At 38.0% G+C, this 25,770-nt stretch overlaps 1 protein-coding gene across 2 annotated transcripts in view; it reads left to right on the top strand.

Annotated features, from left to right (window-relative positions):
* LOC117315557 (spermine synthase-like) overlaps positions 1-23,621 on the top strand; it is a 51,587-nt gene extending 27,966 nt beyond the window's left edge. For both annotated transcript variants that reach the window (XM_033869798.1, XM_033869797.1), the window contains exons 6-11: positions 8,383-8,537; positions 8,848-8,937; positions 9,225-9,333; positions 21,838-21,923; positions 22,357-22,466; positions 23,066-23,621. In XM_033869798.1, coding sequence (XP_033725689.1) covers positions 8,383-8,537; positions 8,848-8,937; positions 9,225-9,333; positions 21,838-21,923; positions 22,357-22,466; positions 23,066-23,102 — 587 coding nt within the window. In that variant the 3' untranslated portion in view covers positions 23,103-23,621. The remainder of the gene's footprint in view (positions 1-8,382; positions 8,538-8,847; positions 8,938-9,224; positions 9,334-21,837; positions 21,924-22,356; positions 22,467-23,065) is intronic.
* Positions 23,622-25,770: the final 2,149 nt, after the last annotated feature.

Below are 25,770 nucleotides of genomic sequence, written 5' to 3'. Positions count from 1 at the left end.
GTAAGATATAAGACATCTCTCTCGGTCCATTACAACAACACCGGATTGAGCCAATGGATAGGAAGGGTGGGGTATTGGACTTAAAGGCATGAGACATAAATGGTGGCGAGGGGTCGTGTGACACAATGGAAACACACGTGCCTTTCACGTACATTGTACATGTAGGTAGCTGGGTTCGATAACCGGACGTGAAAAGGTATGGGATCACCAGCCTGCCCAACCACGCGGATTTTCTACGGGAACTCACAGTAAGGAATAGGAAAACTCTAGATGGCGCTGTCGTGGTGTCATTTACGACAGACCATAAACAAAATAGTTCGGGAAGGAAAAAACGCTGTCAACATGTTTTACGATACATATCTATAAGAATCTTGGAGAATTGTAAATTCATCATTAATATATATTTCTTTAGTCCAATTGCATAATCTCATAAGTTATCGTCGCGCATTTATTCTTTGACAAGGGCGTGACGAGGCCGCCGATATCGATGTATACGCCGAATCACCGTTCGTGATTATTAAAAATTGAAAACATTTGGCTTGATAAGTTTCATCTAGTGACCATGTAATGACAGGGTACATTTAAAGTGTTGTGCTACGGTCGGCTGTTATATTGGGAATCATTAGCAGATAGAGTACGAGAGGATCGCGATATAACAGGAGATCTACAGACACAATACCACAGGAATGTGAACATTAAAACCAGGAACCACATGTACACCAAGTCAATACACCAGGAACCGCATGTACACCAAGTCAATACACCAGGAACCACATGTACACCAAGTCAATACCAACCAGGAACCACGTGTACACCAAGTCAATACACCAGGAACCACATGTACACCAAGTCAATACACCAGGAACCACATGTATACCAAGTCAATACACCAGGAACCACATGTACACCAAGTCAATACACCAGGAACAACATGTACACCAAGTCAATACGAACCAGGAACCACATGTACACCAAGTCAATACACCAGGAACCACATGTATACCAAGTCAATACGAACCAGGAACCACATGTACACCAAGTCAATACACCAGGAACCACATGTACACCAAGTCAATACACCAGGGACCACATGTACACCAAGTCAATACACCAGGAACCACATGTACACCAAGTCAATACACCAGGAACCACATGTATACCAAGTCAATACGAACCAGGAACCACATGTACACCAAGTCAATACACCAGGAACCACATGTACACCAAGTCAATACATCAGGAACCACATGTACACCAAGTCAATACGAACCAGGAACCACACGTTCACCAAGTCAATACACCAGGAACCACATGTACACCAAGTCAATACACCAGGAACCACATCTACACCAAGTCAATACACCAGGAACCACATGTACACCAAGTCAATACACCAGGAACCACATGTATACCAAGTCAATACGAACCAGGAACCACGTATACACCAAGTCAATACAAACCAGGAACCACGTATACACCAAGTCAATACAAACCAGGAACCACACGTACACCAAGTCAATACACCAGGAACCACATGTACACCAAGTCAATACAAACCAGGAACCACTTGTACACCAAGTCTATACACCAGGAACCACATGTACACCAAGTCAATACACCAGGAACCACATGTACACCAAGTCAATACGAACCAGGAACCACATGTACACCAAGTCAATACAAACCAGGAACCACATGTACACCAAGTCAATACACCAGGAACCACATGTACACCAAGTCAATACGAACCAGGAACCACATGTACACCAAGTCAATACACCAAGAACCACATGTACACCAAGTCAATACACCAGGAACCACATGTACACCAAGTCAATACACCAGGAACCACATGTACACCAAGTCAATACAACCAGGAACCACATGTACACCAAGTCAATACACCAGGAACCACATGTACACCAAGTCAATACACCAGGAACCACATGTACACCAAGTCAATACACCAGGAACCACATGTACACCAAGTCAATACGAACCAGGAACCACATGTACACCAAGTCAATACACCAGGAACCACATGTACACCAAGTCAATACACCAGGAACCACATGTACACCAAGTCAAAACACCAGGGACCACATGTACACCAAGTCAATACACCAGGAACCACATGTACACCAAGTCAATACACCAGGAACCACATGTACACCAAGTCAATACACCAGGAACCACATGTACACCAAGTCAATACACCAGGAACCACATGTACACCAAGTCAATACCAACCAGGAACCACATGTACACCAAGTCAATACCAACCAGGAACCACATGTACACCAAGTCAATACACCAGGAACCACATGTACACCAAGTCAATACACCAGGAACCACATGTACACCAAGTCAATACACCAGGAACCACATGTACACCAAGTCAATACACCAGGAACCACATGTACACCAAGTCAATACACCAGGAACCACATGTACACCAAGTCAATACAAACCAGGAACCACATGTACACCAAGTCAATACACCAGGAACCACATGTACACCAAGTCAATACACCAGGAACCACATGTACACCAAGTCAATACACCAGGGACCACATGTACACCAGGTCAATACACCAGGAACCACATGTACACCAAGTCAATACACCAGGAACCACATGTACACCAAGTCAATACACCAGGAACCACATGTACACCAAGTCAATACACCAGGAACCACATGTACACCAAGTCAATACGAACCAGGAACCACACGTTCACCAAGTCAATACACCAGGAACCACATGTACACCAAGTCAATACACCAGGAACCACATGTACACCAAGTCAATACACCAGGAACCACATGTACACCAAGTCAATACACCAGGAACCACATGTACACCAAGTCAATACGAACCAGGAACCACATGTACACCAAGTCAATACAAACCAGGAACCACATGTACACCAAGTCAATACACCAGGAACCACATGTACACCAAGTCAATACGAACCAGGAACCACATGTACACCAAGTCAATACACCAAGAACCACATGTACACCAAGTCAATACACCAGGAACCACATGTACACCAAGTCAATACAAACCAGGAACCACATGTACACCAAGTCAATACACCAGGAACCACATGTACACCAAGTCAATACACCAGGAACCACATGTACACCAAGTCAATACCAACCAGGAACCACATGTACACCAAGTCAATACCAACCAGGAACCACATGTACACCAAGTCAATACCAACCAGGAACCACACGTACACTAAGTCAATACCAACCAGGAACCACATGTACACCAAGTCAATACACCAGGAACCACATGTACACCAAGTCAATACACCAGGAACCACATGTACACCAAGTCAATACACCAGGAACCACATGTACACCAAGTCAATACACCAGGAACCACATGTACACCAAGTCAATACACCAGGAACCACATGTACACCAAGTCAATACAAACCAGGAACCACATGTACACCAAGTCAATACACCAGGAACCACATGTACACCAAGTCAATACACCAGGAACCACATGTACACCAAGTCAATACACCAGGAACCACATGTACACCAAGTCAATACACCAGGAACCACATGTACACCAAGTCAATACACCAGGAACCACATGTACACCAAGTCAATACACCAGGAACCACATGTACACCAAGTCAATACACCAGGAACCACATGTACACCAAGTCAATACACCAGGAACCACATGTACACCAAGTCAATACACCAGGAACCACATGTACACCAAGTCAATACACCAGGAACCACATGTACACCAAGTCAATACACCAGGAACCACATGTACACCAAGTCAATACACCAGGAACCACATGTACACCAAGTCAATACACCAGGAACCACATGTACACCAAGTCAATACACCAGGAACCACATGTACACCAAGTCAATACACCAGGAACCACATGTACACCAAGTCAATACACCAGGAACCACATGTACACCAAGTCAATACACCAGGAACCACATGTACACCAAGTCAATACACCAGGAACCACATGTACACCAAGTCAATACACCAGGAACCACATGTACACCAAGTCAATACACCAGGAACCACATGTACACCAAGTCAATACACCAGGAACCACATGTACACCAAGTCAATACACCAGGGACCACATGTACACCAAGTCAATACACCAGGAACCACATGTACACCAAGTCAATACACCAGGAACCACATGTACACCAAGTCAATACACCAGGAACCACATGTACACCAAGTCAATACACCAGGAACCACATGTACACCAAGTCAATACACCAGGAACCACATGTACACCAAGTCAATACACCAGGAACCACATGTACACCAAGTCAATACACCAGGAACCACATGTACACCAAGTCAATACACCAGGAACCACATGTACACCAAGTCAATACACCAGGAACCACATGTACACCAAGTCAATACACCAGGAACCACATGTACACCAAGTCAATACACCAGGAACCACATGTACACCAAGTCAATACACCAGGAACCACATGTACACCAAGTCAATACACCAGGAACCACATGTACACCAAGTCAATACACCAGGAACCACATGTACACCAAGTCAATACACCAGGAACCACATGTACACCAAGTCAATACACCAGGAACCACATGTACACCAAGTCAATACACCAGGAACCACATGTACACCAAGTCAATACACCAGGAACCACATGTACACCAAGTCAATACACCAGGAACCACATGTACACCAAGTCAATACACCAGGAACCACATGTACACCAAGTCAATACACCAGGAACCACATGTACACCAAGTCAATACACCAGGAACCACATGTACACCAAGTCAATACACCAGGAACCACATGTACACCAAGTCAATACACCAGGAACCACATGTACACCAAGTCAATACAACCAGGAACCACATGTACACCAAGTCAATACACCAGGAACCACATGTACACCAAGTCAATACACCAGGAACCACATGTACACCAAGTCAATACCAACCAGGAACCACATGTACACCAAGTCAATACCAACCAGGAACCACATGTACACCAAGTCAATACACCAGGAACCACATGTACACCAAGTCAATACACCAGGAACCACATGTACACCAAGTCAATACACCAGGAACCACATGTACACCAAGTCAATACACCAGGAACCACATGTACACCAAGTCAATACACCAGGAACCACATGTACACCAAGTCAATACAACCAGGAACCACATGTACACCAAGTCAATACACCAGGAACCACATGTACACCAAGTCAATACACCAGGAACCACATGTACACCAAGTCAATACACCAGGAACCACATGTACACCAAGTCAATACACCAGGAACCACATGTACACCAAGTCAATACACCAGGAACCACATGTACACCAAGTCAATACACCAGGAACCACATGTACACCAAGTCAATACACCAGGAACCACATGTACACCAAGTCAATACACCAGGAACCACATGTACACCAAGTCAATACACCAGGAACCACATGTACACCAAGTCAATACACCAGGAACCACATGTACACCAAGTCAATACACCAGGAACCACATGTACACCAAGTCAATACAACCAGGAACCACATGTACACCAAGTCAATACACCAGGAACCACATGTACACCAAGTCAATACGAACCAGGAACCACATGTACACCAAGTCAATACAAACCAGGAACCACATGTACACCAAGTCAATACACCAGGAACCACATGTACACCAAGTCAATACAAACCAGGAACCACATGTACACCAAGTCAATACAACCAAGAACCACATGTACACCAAGTCAATACACCAGGAACCACATGTACACCAAGTCAATACAACCAGGAACCACATGTACACCAAGTCAATACACCAGGAACCACATGTACACCAAGTCAATACACCAGGAACCACATGTACACCAAGTCAATACACCAGGAACCACATGTACACCAAGTCAATACGAACCAGGAACCACATGTACACCAAGTCAATACGAACCAGGAACCACATGTACACCAAGTCAATACACCAGGAACCACATGTACACCAAGTCAATACGAACCAGGAACCACATGTACACCAAGTCAATACGAACCAGGAACCACATGTACACCAAGTCAATACACCAGGAACCACATGTACACCAAGTCAATACACCAGGAACCACATGTACACCAAGTCAATACACCAGGAACCACATGTACACCAAGTCAATACACCAGGAACCACATGTACACCAAGTCAATACACCAGGAACCACATGTACACCAAGTCAATACAAACCAGGAACCACACGTACACCAAGTCAATACAAACCAGGAACCACATGTACACCAAGTCAAAACACCAGGGACCACATGTACACCAAGTCAATACACCAGGAACCACATGTACACCAAGTCAATACACCAGGAACCACATGTACACCAAGTCAATACAACCAGGAACCACATGTACACCAAGTCAATACACCAGGAACCACATGTACACCAAGTCAATACACCAGGAACCACATGTACACCAAGTCAATACGAACCAGGGACCACATGTACACCAAGTCAATACCAACCAGGAACCACATGTACACCAAGTCAATACACCAGGAACCACATGTACACCAAGTCAATACACCGATAGTTGTATGATAACAGGTTTAAAACAAGAAGAGAACGGGTCCGATTTTGTTTCGCGATGTGGAAGGCCGGGTTTTAATTGTAAATACCGTACATAGTTGTATGGTCTCCTTCTAGCTTCCGGCTAGGGGGGATTTACCTTTAGCTCAGTCGGTAGACGGCGGACCAGTAAGCCGGGGGTCGCGGGTTCGATCCCGGCTGGCTGCACACTACTACTCCTTGAACTTTTACATTGGTGCCGCAGACCGCACCAAGTTAAAGCAAGAGGCTTCCTTCGAGATAGAACCTGGGTTGGTGTGTTCGGGGTCGATTACGTTTGAAGGAGGGACTAGTAAAGCAGGCCAGGTTTTTAGAGATTCCTGTCTCAAAACAATCGCTGATAGGTTTTTATCGTCCCACTAACACCGACTACACAATGTAGGCTTATTGCTGGTGTATGTCTAATATATCGATATACACTCTCCTACTCGTAAATATAATAATTCCAAGGTTTCCCAGGAGACATATCTCGTTCGATACGTATACTGTAGTAGGTATATATATAAATATCCCCACGTGCTCCAGTTCTGTATGCTATATGAAATATTTATATGAACCCGTCTAGTCAATATTAAACATATTTCCCACTCTGACTATAAACGGCGATAGGAGCTAGTTCCCTGGTCTAACTTATGGGTCCCCTGGCCTTTCGTAACTAAACTTTTACATCTGACAGAAGTATCACATTATTCCTTATCGACCACAGGAGTGTTGACTTTCTGGTGAAATATACTGGCCAACTTCAACGAAAACCCTGGCGAGTTTTGTAAAACCGAAGATTTTCTGACACAAGATTTCTGAGCGGTTGTATAGGCGGGACGAACGAAATACGGGAATGAGTCAAATATGTTTATTACATTAATATGTGAGGCTCATGGTTGCAAGGCAGTTACTTTTATTTTGCAACAATTAAGAAACAAGTTATATCAACTTATATTAATCACTCTTGTTGGTCCGGAGAGCGCGCGGGAGTCTCGGAGACAACTCATGTGGTCTAGGTGAAAGGCAAGCGCGTCACCAGACCACCCCATTGTTACGGTTAAATATACCGTGTATTGTTATCTATATGATAATAAAATCGCTCAATCATACTCAAACTATTTTTTTTTCTGTTGGAATATGTTTTTAATCGAGACGATGCCGAAGACATTATATATACAGAAATCTTCCTGTAAACACAAGGGAGCTAACTCTTCCGTGTTAAGGGTTGATATATTCCACCTCCAACACACAGACAGGACAGACGGTACATTGTTATTCTGTCAGTAAACGGTTCCATCAACGTTCTATAAAACATTCAGTAGACAAAGTATCTGAGTACGGGATCTCCATTGACTTATTTAATACTTTCCTGTTGAATTATTTAATTAAAAAGTTCCTCGAGAGAGGGACTGTGAAGAAACCCTGGGCCTCGGTAACTTACAAATAATTATCATAATACATTGTCATTGTCGTATACTACCTATCTGTCATTAATAATTAATTAATTATCTGTTATTATTGGATTTACCAGTAGAAGTATGGAATATTCCTCTATCTGTCTGTATAGTAAGTGATTATAGAATTGTAATTCCGCTTTTAATGTATACAGAGGAACTGTACTATTCTTATATATATATGTTAGTTTTGAAAGGTTTCAATGAATATATACATACAAATCTGTCCTTAATTTCGTATTACTGTTATTTTTTCCAGTGTTAGGAGAAAGTGACCTTATCTATACCCAGACACTCCTGGGGATCGAGCGTAACGACTTCCGGGACAAGACGGTGCTCATTCTCGGGGGTGGGGACGGTGGCCTCCTATACGAGTTGCTCAAGATGGAACCACGGCACGTGCTGATGGTGGAAGTATCCTTAATCCAACGTTATTACGGTTTTTTTTAAACGTTTGTTATATTTATAGAACCATGGTATATTCTAATTAAATGTCTATAACACAGCTTTGAAACCAAAATCTGCTATCTATACCTTACTGTAAGGCGATGTCGTTCATTACGGCGATGAATGCCAAATCATGCTCATGTACTTATACAGGTACCTCAAAAACATCCTGCTGCTTCGATGAAATCCAGTTCGATATCAAATGTCCTTCTTAACCAATGATGGAAGTTTTCTCAACTTATAAGCTTCTTGACATTAATACCTTAACGTTACTGAGATCGATGAAGACGTCATCAGCGCGTGCTCGACACACATGAAGGACGTCTGTCATGATGTCTTTGAGAAATTCGAGGGACCCAACCACAAGGTAGGTTCCTCGTGACAGTAAACAGCTAAAGTGATGCTCCGGTCAGATTTAAACATGAAAGTTTTCAACAGATTTTATTGATATAGTGCTAATGTAGATAAGATTATTAAAAAATGTGCGGATTTTTTAGGGTCATCGAATAAAATAATACTTGTAGTTCCGCCCCTCTACGATACACCGCGATACAAATTAGACCTGTTACTTTGTTAGGATCACAGCTTAGATTAATTACATTTTCTTTTCGTTTTTAGCTACTAAAGAAGGGTAACATTTTATCGTTATTTTAGATCGTCATTGGGGACTGTTTTGAGGTACTCAAAGAGAGTATTGAGTCCGGGAGGAAGTTTGATTACGTCATCAATGACCTCACAGAATATATAGTTGGCAAGGAAAACAGTAAGTTTTTAAGGCTGTTTAATACATTTGACGGTGCTATTTTTTTTATCTTTCGAAAGATAAGAGTGTACAACACAACATTTTGGTTAAAACATTTGATTACCTCTTGACAATTCACGCAGTTATATTTACAAGTTCGATGTAAGTCGTGTTATGAACATCATGAAAAGCAATCATGTTGATAAAACTAGGACCGCATTTTCTCAATCTAGTCTATAATTCTATCATGTCTCGCGTGCATGTAGATTTATAATATACAAGTACGTAGAATGTTTAACTTATAAGGAAATGTGTTAGCTTCTCTCCTGTGGTGTCTCTAATTTATCTAATTTATACTTTTACCGGCTATCGGCTGTATTTCATTATATTACAATTCCTAACATTTATCGGCTACATTTTCCCGACAAACTCATAATTCGATGTATTTATGGGCTATCTTTACCTTACGAACACTCACAATTCCAAACATGCCCGTCTACTACTCCCTGAACCTGATGCCGTCGACCTTCTTTACCTCACACCGCGACACAGAACTATCTGATTCCGTGCACAGTGATAGATAATGCGACTGCTGGAGTTGGACAGCTTAATGTACCAAGGGAGAAGTTATTGAACTTGTGTTGTTGCCACCAGGGGAGAAATCATTGACATAAATTACTTCCGATCAGTGATTTTCGTGTGAAACTCACAAGTCTAGAGATTCTTGCTGTGTCAGTTCATGGCACAAGAAAACCTACATGTACCTACAACAGTAAATACCGTCCGCAGTAAACGTCGATAACACATCACTGGAAAGGTCCCTGTTGTGATGTGTAACATCTTCATAACACCAAGGAACGTTTGGAGACGATAACTGGGGTTTATTTATTTTTTTTTTTGCTGGAATAATCACCAAATGAACACTTGGAATAAGACACAAAATCGAGAGACCTGATTTTACTGTGATAATTACTCCCAAAAAACATATTAGAGACCTGATATTACTGTGATAATTACTCCCAAACAACATATTAGAGACCGGATATTACTGATAATTACTCCCAAACAACATATTAGATACCTGATATTACTATGATAATTACTCCCAAACAACACATTAGAGACCTGATATTACTGATAATTACTCCCAAACAACATATTAGAGACCGGATATTACTGATAATTACTCCCAAACAACACATTAGATACCTGATATTACTGTGATAATTACTCCCAAACAACATATTAGATACCTGATATTACTGTGATAATTACTCCCAAACAACATATTAGAGACCGGATATTACTGATAATTACTCCCAAACAACATATTAGAGACCTGATATTACTGATAATTACTCCCAAACAACATATTAGAGACCGGATATTACTGAAAATTACTCCCAAACAACATATTAGAGACCGGATATTACTGATAATTACTCCCAAACAACATATTAGAGACCGGATATTACTGATAATTACTCCCAAACAACATATTAGAGACCGGATATTACTGATAATTACTCCCAAACAACATATTAGAGACCTGATATTACTGTGATAATTACTCCCAAACAACATATTAGATACCTGATATTACTGTGATCATTACTCCCAAACAACATATTAGAGACTGATATTACTGTGAAAATTACTCCCAAACAACATATTAGAGACCTGATATTACTGTGATACTTACTCCCAAACAACATATTAGAGACCTGACATACTGTGATAATTACTCCCAAACAACATATTAGAGTCCTGATTTTACTGTGACAATTACTCCCAAACAACATATTAGAGACCTGATATTACTGTGATAATTACTCCCAAACAACATATTAGAGACTGGATATTACTGATAATTACTCCCAAACAACATATTAGAGACCGGATATAACTGTGATAATTACTCCCAAACAACATATTAGAGACCTGATATTACTGATAATTACTCCCAAACAACATATTAGATACCTGATATTACTGATAATTACTCCCAAACAACATATTAGATACCTGATATAACTGTGATAATTACTCCCAAACAACATATTAGAGACCTGATATTACTGATAATTACTCCCAAACAACATATTAGATACCTGATATTACTGATAATTACTCCCAAACAACATATTAGATACCTGATATTACTGATAATTACTCCCAAACAACATATTAGAGACCGGATATTACTGATAATAACTCCCAAACAACATATTAGAGACCTGATATTACTGATAATTACTCCCAAACAACATATTAGATACCTGATATTACTGTGATAATTACTCCCAAACAACATATTAGAGACCTGATATTACTGTGATAATTACTCCCAAACAACATATTAGAGACCTGATATTACTGTGATAATTACTCCCAAACAACATATTAGAGACCTGGTATTACTGTGATAATTACTCCCAAACAACATATCAGAGACCTGATATAACTGTGATAATTACTCCCAAACAACATATTAGAGACATGATATTACTGATAATTACTCCCAAACAACATATTAGAGACATGATATTACTGATAATTACTCCCAAACAACATATTAGAAAACTGGTATTACTGATAATTACTCCCAAACAACACATTAGAGACCGGATATTACTGATAATTACTCCCAAACAACATATTAGATACCTGGTATTATTGTGATAATTACTCCCAAATAACATATTAGATACCTGATATTACTGTGATAATTACTCCCAAACAACATATTAGAGACCTGATATTACTGTGATAATTACTCCCAAACAACATATTAGATACCTGGTATTACTGTGATAATTACTCCCAAACAACATATTAGATACCTGGTATTACTGTGATAATTACTCCCAAACAACATATTAGAGACCGGATATTACTGATAATTACTCCCAAACAACATATTAGAGACCTGATATTACTGTGATAATTACTCCCAAACAACATATTAGATACCTGGTATTATTGTGATAATTACTCCCAAACAACATATTAGATACCTGATATTACTGTGATCATTACTCCCAAACAACATATTAGAGACTGATATTACTGTGAAAATTACTCCCAAACAACATATTAGAGACCTGATATTACTGTGATACTTACTCCCAAACAACATATTAGAGACCTGACATACTGTGATAATTACTCCCAAACAACATATTAGAGTCCTGATTTTACTGTGACAATTACTCCCAAACAACATATTAGAGACCTGATATTACTGTGATAATTACTCCCAAACAACATATTAGAGACTGGATATTACTGATAATTACTCCCAAACAACATATTAGAGACCGGATATAACTGTGATAATTACTCCCAAACAACATATTAGAGACCTGATATTACTGATAATTACTCCCAAACAACATATTAGATACCTGATATTACTGATAATTACTCCCAAACAACATATTAGATACCTGATATAACTGTGATAATTACTCCCAAACAACATATTAGAGACCTGATATTACTGATAATTACTCCCAAACAACATATTAGATACCTGATATTACTGATAATTACTCCCAAACAACATATTAGATACCTGATATTACTGATAATTACTCCCAAACAACATATTAGAGACCGGATATTACTGATAATAACTCCCAAACAACATATTAGAGACCTGATATTACTGATAATTACTCCCAAACAACATATTAGATACCTGATATTACTGTGATAATTACTCCCAAACAACACATTAGAGACCTGATATTACTGATAATTACTCCCAAACAACATATTAGAGACCTGATATTACTGTGATGATTACTCCCAAACAACATATTAGAGACCTGGTACAGTGTATTACTGTGATAATTACTCCCAAACAACATATCAGAGACCTGATATAACTGTGATAATTACTCCCAAACAACATATTAGAGACATGATATTACTATGATAATTACTCCCAAACAACATATTAGATACCCGGTATAACTGATAATTACTCCCAAACAACATATTAGAAAACTGGTATTACTGATAATTACTCCCAAACAACACATTAGAGACCGGATATTACTGATAATTACTCCCAAACAACATATTAGATACCTGATATTACTGTGATAATTACTCCCAAACAACACATTAGAGACCTGATATTACTGATAATTACTCCCAAACAACATATTAGAGACCTGATATTACTGTGATAATTACTCCCAAACAACATATTAGAGACCTGGTACAGTGTATTACTGTGATAATTACTCCCAAACAACATATCAGAGACCTGATATAACTGTGATAATTACTCCCAAACAACATATTAGAGACATGATATTACTATGATAATTACTCCCAAACAACATATTAGATACCCGGTATAACTGATAATTACTCCCAAACAACATATTAGAAAACTGGTATTACTGATAATTACTCCCAAACAACACATTAGAGACCGGATATTACTGATAATTACTCCCAAACAACATATTAGATACCTGGTATTATTGTGATAATTACTCCCAAATAACATATTAGATACCTGATATTACTGTGATAATTACTCCCAAACAACATATTAGAGACCTGATATTACTGTGATAATTACTCCCAAACAACATATTAGATACCTGGTATTACTGTGATAATTACTCCCAAACAACATATTAGAGACCGGATATTACTGATAATTACTCCCAAACAACATATTAGAGACCTGATATTACTGTGATAATTACTCCCAAACAACATATTAGATACCTGGTATTATTGTGATAATTACTCCCAAACAACATATTAGAGACCTGATATTACTGATAATTACTCCCAAACAACATATTAGATACCTGGTATTATTGTGATAATTACTCCCAAATAACATATTAGATACCTGATATTACTGTGATAATTACTCCCAAACAACATATTAGAGACCTGATATTACTGTGATAATTACTCCCAAACAACATATTAGATACCTGGTATTACTGTGATAATTACTCCCAAACAACATATTAGATACCTGGTATTACTGTGATAATTACTCCCAAACAACATATTAGAGACCGGATATTACTGATAATTACTCCCAAACAACATATTAGAGACCTGATATTACTGTGATAATTACTCCCAAACAACATATTAGATACCTGGTATTATTGTGATAATTACTCCCAAACAACATATTAGATACCTGATATTACTGTGATCATTACTCCCAAACAACATATTAGAGACTGATATTACTGTGAAAATTACTCCCAAACAACATATTAGAGACCTGATATTACTGTGATACTTACTCCCAAACAACATATTAGAGACCTGACATACTGTGATAATTACTCCCAAACAACATATTAGAGTCCTGATTTTACTGTGACAATTACTCCCAAACAACATATTAGAGACCTGATATTACTGTGATAATTACTCCCAAACAACATATTAGAGACTGGATATTACTGATAATTACTCCCAAACAACATATTAGAGACTGATATTACTGTGAAAATTACTCCCAAACAACATATTAGAGACCTGATATTACTGTGATACTTACTCCCAAACAACATATTAGAGACCTGACATACTGTGATAATTACTCCCAAACAACATATTAGAGTCCTGATTTTACTGTGACAATTACTCCCAAACAACATATTAGAGACCTGATATTACTGTGATAATTACTCCCAAACAACATATTAGAGACTGGATATTACTGATAATTACTCCCAAACAACATATTAGAGACCGGATATAACTGTGATAATTACTCCCAAACAACATATTAGAGACCTGATATTACTGATAATTACTCCCAAACAACATATTAGATACCTGATATTACTGATAATTACTCCCAAACAACATATTAGATACCTGATATAACTGTGATAATTACTCCCAAACAACATATTAGAGACCTGATATTACTGATAATTACTCCCAAACAACATATTAGATACCTGATATTACTGATAATTACTCCCAAACAACATATTAGATACCTGATATTACTGATAATTACTCCCAAACAACATATTAGAGACCGGATATTACTGATAATAACTCCCAAACAACATATTAGAGACCTGATATTACTGATAATTACTCCCAAACAACATATTAGATACCTGATATTACTGTGATAATTACTCCCAAACAACACATTAGAGACCTGATATTACTGATAATTACTCCCAAACAACATATTAGAGACCTGATATTACTGTGATAATTACTCCCAAACAACATATTAGAGACCTGGTACAGTGTATTACTGTGATAATTACTCCCAAACAACATATCAGAGACCTGATATAACTGTGATAATTACTCCCAAACAACATATTAGAGACATGATATTACTATGATAATTACTCCCAAACAACATATTAGATACCCGGTATAACTGATAATTACTCCCAAACAACATATTAGAAAACTGGTATTACTGATAATTACTCCCAAACAACACATTAGAGACCGGATATTACTGATAATTACTCCCAAACAACATATTAGATACCTGGTATTATTGTGATAATTACTCCCAAATAACATATTAGATACCTGATATTACTGTGATAATTACTCCCAAACAACATATTAGAGACCTGATATTACTGTGATAATTACTCCCAAACAACATATTAGATACCTGGTATTACTGTGATAATTACTCCCAAACAACATATTAGAGACCGGATATTACTGATAATTACTCCCAAACAACATATTAGAGACCTGATATTACTGTGATAATTACTCCCAAACAACATATTAGATACCTGGTATTATTGTGATAATTACTCCCAAACAACATATTAGAGACCTGATATTACTGATAATTACTCCCAAACAACATATTAGAGACCTGATATTACTGATTATTACTCCAAAACAACATATTAGAGACCGGATATTACTATGATAATTACTCCCAAACAACATATTAGAGACCGGATATTACTGTGATAATTACTCCCAAACAACATATTAGAGACCTGATATTACTGATAATTACTCCCAAACAACATATTAGAGACAGGATATTACTGTGATAATTACTCCCAAACAACATATTAGAGACCTGATATTACTGTGATAATTACTCCCAAACAACATATTAGAGACCGGATATTACTGTGATAATTACTCCCAAACAGCATATTAGAGACCGGATATTACTATGATAATTACTCCCAAACAACATATTAGAGACCGGATATTACTGATAATTACTCCCAAACAACATATTAGAGACCTGATATTACTGATAATTACTCCCAAACAACATATTAGAGACCGGATATTACTATGATAATTACTCACAAACAACATATTAGAGACCGGATATTACTGTGATAATTACTCCCAAACAACATATTAGAGACCGGATATTACTGTGATAATTACTCCCAAACAGCATATTAGAGACCGGATATTACTATGATAATTACTCCCAAACAACATATTAGAGACCGGATATTACTGGTAATTACTCCCAAACAACATATTAGAGACCTGATATTACTGATAATTACTCCCAAACAACATATTAGAGACCGGATATTACTATGATAATTACTCCCAAACAACATATTAGAGACCGGATATTACTGTGATAATTACTCCCAAACAACATATTAGAGACCTGATATTACTGATAATTACTCCCAAACAACATATTAGAGACCGGATATTACTATGATAATTACTCCCAAACAACATATTAAAGACCTGATATTACTGTGATAATTACTCCCAAACAACGTATTAAAGACCTAATATAACTGTGATAATTACTCCCAAACAACATATTAGAGACCGGATATTACTATGATAATTACTCCCAAACAACATATTAGAGACCGGATATTACTGATAATTACTCCCAAACAACATATTAGAGACCTGATATTACTGATAATTACTCCCAAACAACATATAAGAGACCTGGTATTACTGTGACATCTACATGTACTCCCAAACAACATATCCGGCTTAATCCGCCATATGTATCTAGTGCAATTTTGCCCAATGACACAGCACCACAGAGAGTTTATCCTATGCTCTCTCCATTGAGCAGAAATTCCATAACGGGAGAAAATGAAATTAAATACAAAAACTGTGTCATAGATTTCAATCAATTTCGGTCTCTTCCTTAGAAGAGAGACAACAATCGATGGTGGATGTGTAGGGTCCAGGTAAAACTTATACGTCTCACTACATGTACATTGTATTACAGTACAGTGGTGAAGTGTAAGGTCCAGGTAAACTTATACGTCTCACTACATGAACATTGTATTACAGTCCAGTGGTGAAGTGTAGGGTCCAGATAAAACTTATACGTCTCACTACATGTACATTGTATTACAGTAGTGAAGTGTAGGGTCCAGGTAAAACTTATACGTCTCACTACATGTACATTGTATTACAGTACAGTGGTGAAGTGTAGGGTCCAGGTAAATCTGATACGTCTCACTACATGTACATTGTATTACAGTAGTGAAGTGTAGGGTCCAGGTAAAACTTATACGTCTCACTACATGTACATTGTATTACAGTAGTGAAGTGTAGGGTCCAGGTAAAACTTATACGTCTCACTACATGTACATTGTATTACAGTAGTGAAGTGTAGGGTCCAGATAAAACTTATACGTCTCACTACATGTACATTGTATTACAGTGGTGAAGTGTAGGGTCCATGTAAAACTTATACGTCTCACTACATGTACATTGTATTACAGTACAGTGGTGAAGTGTAGGGTTCAGATAAAACTTATACGTCTCACTACATGTACATTGTATTACAGTGGTGAAGTGTAGGGTCCAGGTAAAACTTATACGTCTCACTACATGTACATTGTATTACAGTACAGTGGTGAAGTGTAGGGTCCATGTAAAACTTATACGTCTCACTACATGTACATTGTATTACAGTACAGTGGTGAAGTGTAGGGTCCATGTAAAACTTATACGTCTCACTACATGTACATTGTATTACAGTGGTGAAGTGTAGGGTCCATGTAAAACTTATACGTCTCACTACATGTACATTGTATTACAGTGGTGAAGTGTAGGGTCCATGTAAAACTGATACGTCTCACTACATGTACATTGTATTACAGTAGTGAAGTGTAGGGTCCATGTAAAACTGATACGTCTCACTACATGTACATTGTATTACAGTACAGTGGTGAAGTGTAGGGTTCAGATAAAACTGATACGTCTCACTACATGTACATTGTATTACAGTACAGTGGTGAAGTGTAGGGTTCAGATAAAACTTATACGTCTCACTACATGTACATTGTATTACAGTACCGCTGTGATGTTTTCTGGTTGCTTAAAAACGTTGCACAATCATTCGTTGTCGCTGTATTGATATGAAATTAATGAAATAAAACACAAAACATACACATGAACATCTCTACCTCACACTCATGGATTCATCATTCTCTGTTGATCAAACCTCATCGAGTTTTTCTAAATGTCATCGCCCTACTTCTCATTTTGAGAGCTTGCACTTGGCGCAGATTTGGCCCAGATCCGTTAATGCCTAGGTTTGTCAGCGCTCTAGCACCTTCATTCCTCGAGGGAAATTTGATCAACCTTAACACATAGATATATATATAAATATAAAGGTCTATAAAATATCGAACATGGTAGAGTTTTAGAGTTAATGCATCAATGTTTAGTGGCTAATTTCTATCATTTCGTTGTTTCGTTCTGGTGCCCATTTTCGTCTTTTCGCCGCCGCGTCATAACGAAAAGACGCCACATCTCAACGCGAAATAACGAAAACGCGAGGTCGCTAATCAGCGGGGCGAGTTAATTCACCCCGCTAAACAGCGTCTTTTCGCCCCACCATAAGGCTGTTTATCGTTATGGCGCCCCGCTAAACAGGGTCTTTTCGCCCCACCATAAGGCTGTTTATCGTTATGGCGCCCCGCTAAACAGGGTCTTTTCGCCCCACCATAAGGCTGTTTATCGTTATGGCGCCCCGCTAAACAGCGTCTTTTCGCCCCACCATAAGGCTGTTTATCGTTATGGCGCCCCGCTAAACAGGGTCTTTTCGCCCCGCCGTAACGATACACCCCGTTATTGCGAGGCGAAAAGACGCCGATTATAAAGTGTCTACGTATATTGTGTTGTGAATTCGATATCTTGAAAAGTAAGTAAAATTAATACCTGTACAATAAAACTTACAATGCGGCGTTCTCATTGGTGAGTAAAGAGCCCCGTTCGATTTGCACTCTTCTAAGAAGAGAAGCTTTCTAAGAAGATCGTATTCCGTTATATGAAATCGAGTAAACCGGGAGAATAAAACAAAAAATAAGCAAGTTTTTAAGTTTTCTCAAACACGATGACACAAACATGTGCATGTATGTGTTATAAATCCTTCTCTAGTGAAACTCATCACTCGCACACTTAAAACATGGTTGCCGCCATCTTGGAAGATAAATCTTCTAGCTTCGAGACGAAAGAGTAGAAGATCTTCCAGAAGCAGAAGAGCTTCAAATCGAGTGACCGGAAGATATATTCTAGAATGAGAAGAGTGCAAATCGAACGGGGCTCTGAGGAACATAATTGCCAAGCTAACATCTAATATTTCCTCTTCTTCTGACTAAATAAATAAAACTGAAAATAAATTGCACGAAACTAAACCAGGCATCAGGTAGCTCGAGGTACTTTGTTGGCAACAAGAAGCGAGGTACCAGATCGATACTGACTTTTGTTATAGTAAACATCGGATATTAACTACACAAAAGGTACCACAAAGATTACTGAGGTTGAAAGCAATTATGGTGTCATCGGTTTTTGTGAAACTTGAATTACACCGCACACGATGTGTTGTGATTAACATCGACGTTGATCACGAGGTTCTGTAGATACTTATTGCCCGGAGAAAGATTGGTGGAGTAAACACAAATCCATGCCGAGTCTAAAGAATGCTAGATTTGTTTCAATTCGTGGAGCTGAATCGAAGGCCATCTACATCTACCTAGTAGAAAAGGGGAGTTGCGTTATGTCTCAATTCCTATTATATACCATGCCTATTCAGTTTATCGTGTGATGGTATTCACTGTGTGTGGAGCAGTAGTACCAACATACATAGAACAGTTTGTATAGAAATGTTTATAAGCTGTCATTAAGGATACCGAAAAAATTAGCATATACCTGTATCATTATATACCAGTATCAGTATATACCTGTATCATTATATACCTGTATCATTATATACCTGTATCATTATATATATATATATATATACCTGTATCATTTGTACCTGTATCATTTGTACCTGTATCATTATATACCTGTATCATTTGTACCTGTATCATTTGTACCTGTATCATTATATACCTGTATCATTTGTACCTGTATCAATAATCTACCTGTATCATTATATACCTGAATCAGTATATACCTGTATCATTATATACCTGTATCATTATATACCTGTATCATTATATACCTGTATTATTATATACCTGTATCATTTGTACCTGTATCATTATATACCTGTATCATTATATACCTGTATCATTTGTACCTGTATCATTATATACCTGTATCAATAATCTACCTATATCATTATATACCTGTATCATTAAATACCTGTATCATTATATACCTGTATCAGTATATACCTGTATCATTTGTACCTGTATCAGTATATACCTGTATCATTTGTACCTGTATCATTATATACCTGTACATTTGTACCTGTAACATTATGTACCTGTATCATTATATACCTGTACATTTGTACCTGTATCATTATATACCTGTATCAGTATATACCTGTATCAGTATATACCTGTATCATTATATACCTGTATCAGTATATACCTGTATCAGTATATACCTGTATCATTATATACCTGTATCATTATATACCTGTATCATTTGTACCTGTATCATTTGTTTTTATACGCACATACATGTTTAGAGTAGTACATGATCAATGTCTTAAAATATAAGCAGTATTTTTGCGAGGGTAAAGAAAGACAAACGTGCGAGGCTTGGCGAGCTACTTTTGTCTCTCTGTCCCGAACAAAAATACAACATACATTTGTATATTATAAGACAATAACCATGTATGTATGTATCATACAAAATGTCATCAAAAATAACAATGTTCAAATGATTTGGTATCAACAGTGTTCCAAATATGTTCGGCTTATGAACGTTGTTTCACTTGGAAGAAGGTCAGTCGAATTAACCCGCACGTGCTAAGATTTTGAAATAGAGCTATTTCCGTTCCTACAGAACAGCAAAAATAAATCTGCTGGATGGCAGTTGCAGGATAAATAAGACTGTGTGAAATAATACTCTCGAACTAGGTTCGATGTGAACAACCGCGAAATTCAAAAAAAGACAATACATTATATTTAATGTTAAGATTAAGTGCATTAGTTGATTTGCGTATTTTCTATTCTACAGTGATTATTTAGGTTAATTTTCTAGCCCGACCTCAGATGTTAACTAATATTGTGTTTATTTCCACAGCCTACATTTACGACCTGGAGACTTCCTCGTATAGCCTAGAATTCTCCATGAAGATTCTTAACAAGGGAGGGAAGTACCTGTCACGTGTGAGTTCTAAATCAACCAATCACAGTCTCGAATTCAACTATCATAGATATCGTTCAGAAAACAAAATAAATAAATAAATAATAATGAAAAATAATAATAATAAAAAAAAAAAAAAACAAGCATTCCTGCATGTTTTACTTCTGAATATCGTTTATCCACAAAGACAATGGAAAACAGATTCCATTGTTCCATGTTGTATAGGACGTCTGACCTATGATGTGTAATATCGACTCGAAAAGGACATGATAAATGTATTATGTGTTAAATCGTTATAGAATAAGTAGGTTTATTAAAACACCCAAAATGATTTTTTTTATTTATTTTTTTGAACATTTTCAAGACTAGTTGATTTCATGCACTTAATACTTAATTTGAACTTGACATATTTTATGAAATACACCCACATAATCATATTCCCTCCTTTGCTTCTAGGGAAACGGCGTTAATGCCAAGAGTTACACGGACAAGTTCGAGTCTGACATCCGGGCTCTGCAGCTCGAGTTTCGTCGGTTTGTAGTGGCTGTGCCTTCCTTCCAGGAACCGTATCCTTTTATTATGTCATGTGACCCAACGTGTGAGGAGAACTTATATCTATAATGATTCGTCCGTCCTCACCACTCGTACGCTGTCCACTGTACGTCGTACGTAAAATTTTACTTCCAAACGCTTCAACCAAATTTGGTCCGAAATATCATTGGGTGACGACAATGATTTATATCAATGAGACTGGTTCGACCACTGGGAAAATAGGAACTGTACTATAAAACGGACTAAGATAAATGTAAAATACCAACGGACCAGGGCCGAATTGTTACGTCACTTGTCTCCATAAGTCAATGTAGGTAAAATAAAGTAGTCGTCACCAAAGCCTCAGTTTCGTTACATCCATGCTACAATCGGACATCTTCGGCATTTTCCGTGATATCTTAATGCATAGATGATATATAGAGTTGATGGAGTATTGACGGTTTGTTATACTCCGGTATATCCTTACAACCTCAAACACACAAGTCTGTATTTTAGTCCTTGACCTTAAACGCATTAGTCTATACATTCGTCCTTGACCTTGAACACATCAGTCTATACTGTCATCCTTGACCTTCAACACACCATCTATAACTTTGTCCTTGACCTTTACCAGATATTGCATTTACGAGATTTGGAAGCCATTGCAGTGAACGGACCGGTTCTGAATTAATTCACATTTATTTTGAATTCTTATTTGATGTATTTTGTGCTTTAACTCTCCAATTTGTTGACTCGTATTTCAATTAATCCTGTGTATTCGCGTTTGACCGTAATTACTTTGATATATGGGGGAAAATGAAAGACGACGATGACGACGACGACAAGAAGAGGAAGAGCTTATCACGGAGTCAAAATCACCAGAAACTGGTACATAAAACAGGCATGATCAAGTACGGACAACGTGGTACATAAAACAGGCATGATCAAGTACGGACAACGTGGTACATAAAACAGGCATGATCAAGTACGGACAACGTGGTACATAAAACAGGCATGATCAAGTACGGACAACGTGGTACATAAAACAGGCATGATCAAGTACGGACAACGTGGTACATAAAACAGGCATGATCAAGTACGGACAACGTGGTACATAAAACAGGCATGATCAAGTACGGACAACGTGGTACATAAAACAGGCATGATCAAGTACGGACAACGTGGTACATTATGTACATACACAGTGGCGTTTGATACGTCGTTGTTGTAATGCACAGCCATCTTAAGGAATATACAAGTCTTATATTATGGATATCCAGGTCAAGGTTATTGATTCAGCTAATTTTTATACTGAGGATTGAGTTTTTTTTCTAGTAATTTTCTGATATTCAGGCTTTTAAAGTACTGTATTGTTTTTAAGAAAATTTACATTTGGGTGAAAACTTGAAATGCTGTTAACGTGGAAATTTACGCAAGTGGGACATTTACGGTAATTACGCGGAGTCATTTTGTTCGTGAAAATTCCCCCCCACGCGTATTATTTTGATATCAGTTTCGGTAATCTCGAACCACAAACGAAGGTCGATCGATCGCGAAAAATACCCCCACGCGTATAGTTTACACTTCGAAATCGCGAAATTAGGCCATCGCGAAAATAACCACGTACACAGTAGGATAGTTTATAACATATAAAAAAAATCTATGGCTTTCGTTACTTTTTAAGTGTGCGTTTTTTTACAGTGTATGTAAAATTAACTAATGTGATTTAACATATCATGACGAAAATCAATTGTGTGAATTGTGATATGATAACGCCTTAAATCTGTAACCAAAGAAACTTTCGTCAGTTTTTTTGTCGAAATTGTGTTTTGTAACGATTAATGCGGTACCATAGCCAACATTATATAGAGTTTGATAATGTCATGCCTTATAAGAAACCAAACCAAAGAAACTTTCGTCAGATTTGCCGTAATCATGTTTTTAACCATTAACGTAAAATGCTTTAAGAACAATTGTAAAATCTTACTATAGCTATTATTGTCACATCTTGCATCTCGAATTCCCGGAACAGAAAGCAAGGAGTTACTCAAATGTTTATAAAGTTGTACCAAACATAGATATTCACAACTTGAATCTCATCCTGAGGATTTTAATGGAGAGTTTTGTTTTGTTCAGGAGATCGTAATTGTGATTTAAGAGGGACCAATACGACGAATACAACATACAGAGATTAACACGTTTTAATTACAGGAAATTAGAGTAAAAAAACAAACAAACAAACAAACGAAACAAAATTAAAATAAAATAAAAAATAGAGTTTTTTTTATCCCCACTTGAAAAGAGTCCCAGCGAGAAAATTTAACCGTATAATTTGGACCATTACTTGTAATCTAGGTGATCTTATTCGACCAGGTTTTCTCTATGCATAATTCATCTTCTACTTGTAACAGTAACACGTGTCTGTGTAAAGCTACAACTGTATGCGTGTGTGTTACTGTAGCGTGTGTGTTACTGTAGCGTGTGTGTTACTGTAGCGTGTGTGTTACTGTAGCGTGTGTGTTACTGTAGCGTGTGTGTTACTGTAGCGTGTGTGTTACTGTAGCGTGTGTGTTACTGTAGCGTGTGTGTTACTGTAGCGTGTGTGTTACTGTAGCGTGTGTGTTACTGTAGCGTGTGTGTTACTGTAGCGTGTGTGTTACTGTAGCGTGTGTGTTACTGTAGCGTGTGTGTTACTCTAGCGTGTGTGTTACTGTAGCGTGTGTGTTACTGTAGCGTGTGTGTTACTGTAGCGTGTGTGTTACTGTAGCGTGTGTGTTACTGTAGCGTGTGTGTTACTGTAGCGTGTGTGTTACTGTAGCGTGTGTGTTACTGTAGCGTGTGTGTTACTGTAGCGTGTGTGTTACTGTAGCGTGTGTGTTACTGTAGCGTGTGTGTTACTGTAGCGTGTGTGTTACTGTAGCGTGTGTGTTACTGTAGCGTGTGTGTTACTGTAGCGTGTGTGTTACTGTAGCGTGTGTGTTACTGTAGCGTGTGTGTTACTGTAGCGTGTGTGTTACTGTAGTGTGTTACTGTAGCGTGTGTGTTACTGTAGCGTGTGTGTTACTGTAGCGTGTGTGTTACTGTAGCGTGTGTGTTACTGTAGTGTGTTACTGTAGCGTGTGTGTTACTGTAGCGTGTGTGTTACTGTAGCGTGTGTGTTACTGTAGCGTGTGTGTTACTGTAGTGTGTTACTGTAGCGTGTGTGTTACTGTAGTGTGTTACTGTAGTGTGTTACTGTAGTGTGTTACTGTAGTATGTTACTGTAGCGTGTGTGTTACTGTAGTGTGTTACTGTAGCGTGTTACTGTAGTGTGTTACTGTAGTGTGTTACTGTAGCGTG

Source organism: Pecten maximus, chromosome 17, assembly GCF_902652985.1.
Source record: "Pecten maximus chromosome 17, xPecMax1.1, whole genome shotgun sequence".
Lineage (NCBI taxonomy): Eukaryota > Metazoa > Mollusca > Bivalvia > Pectinida > Pectinidae > Pecten > Pecten maximus.
The sequence above is the reverse complement of the archived record's forward strand: the minus strand, read 5'-3'. Positions and strand labels throughout refer to the sequence as shown.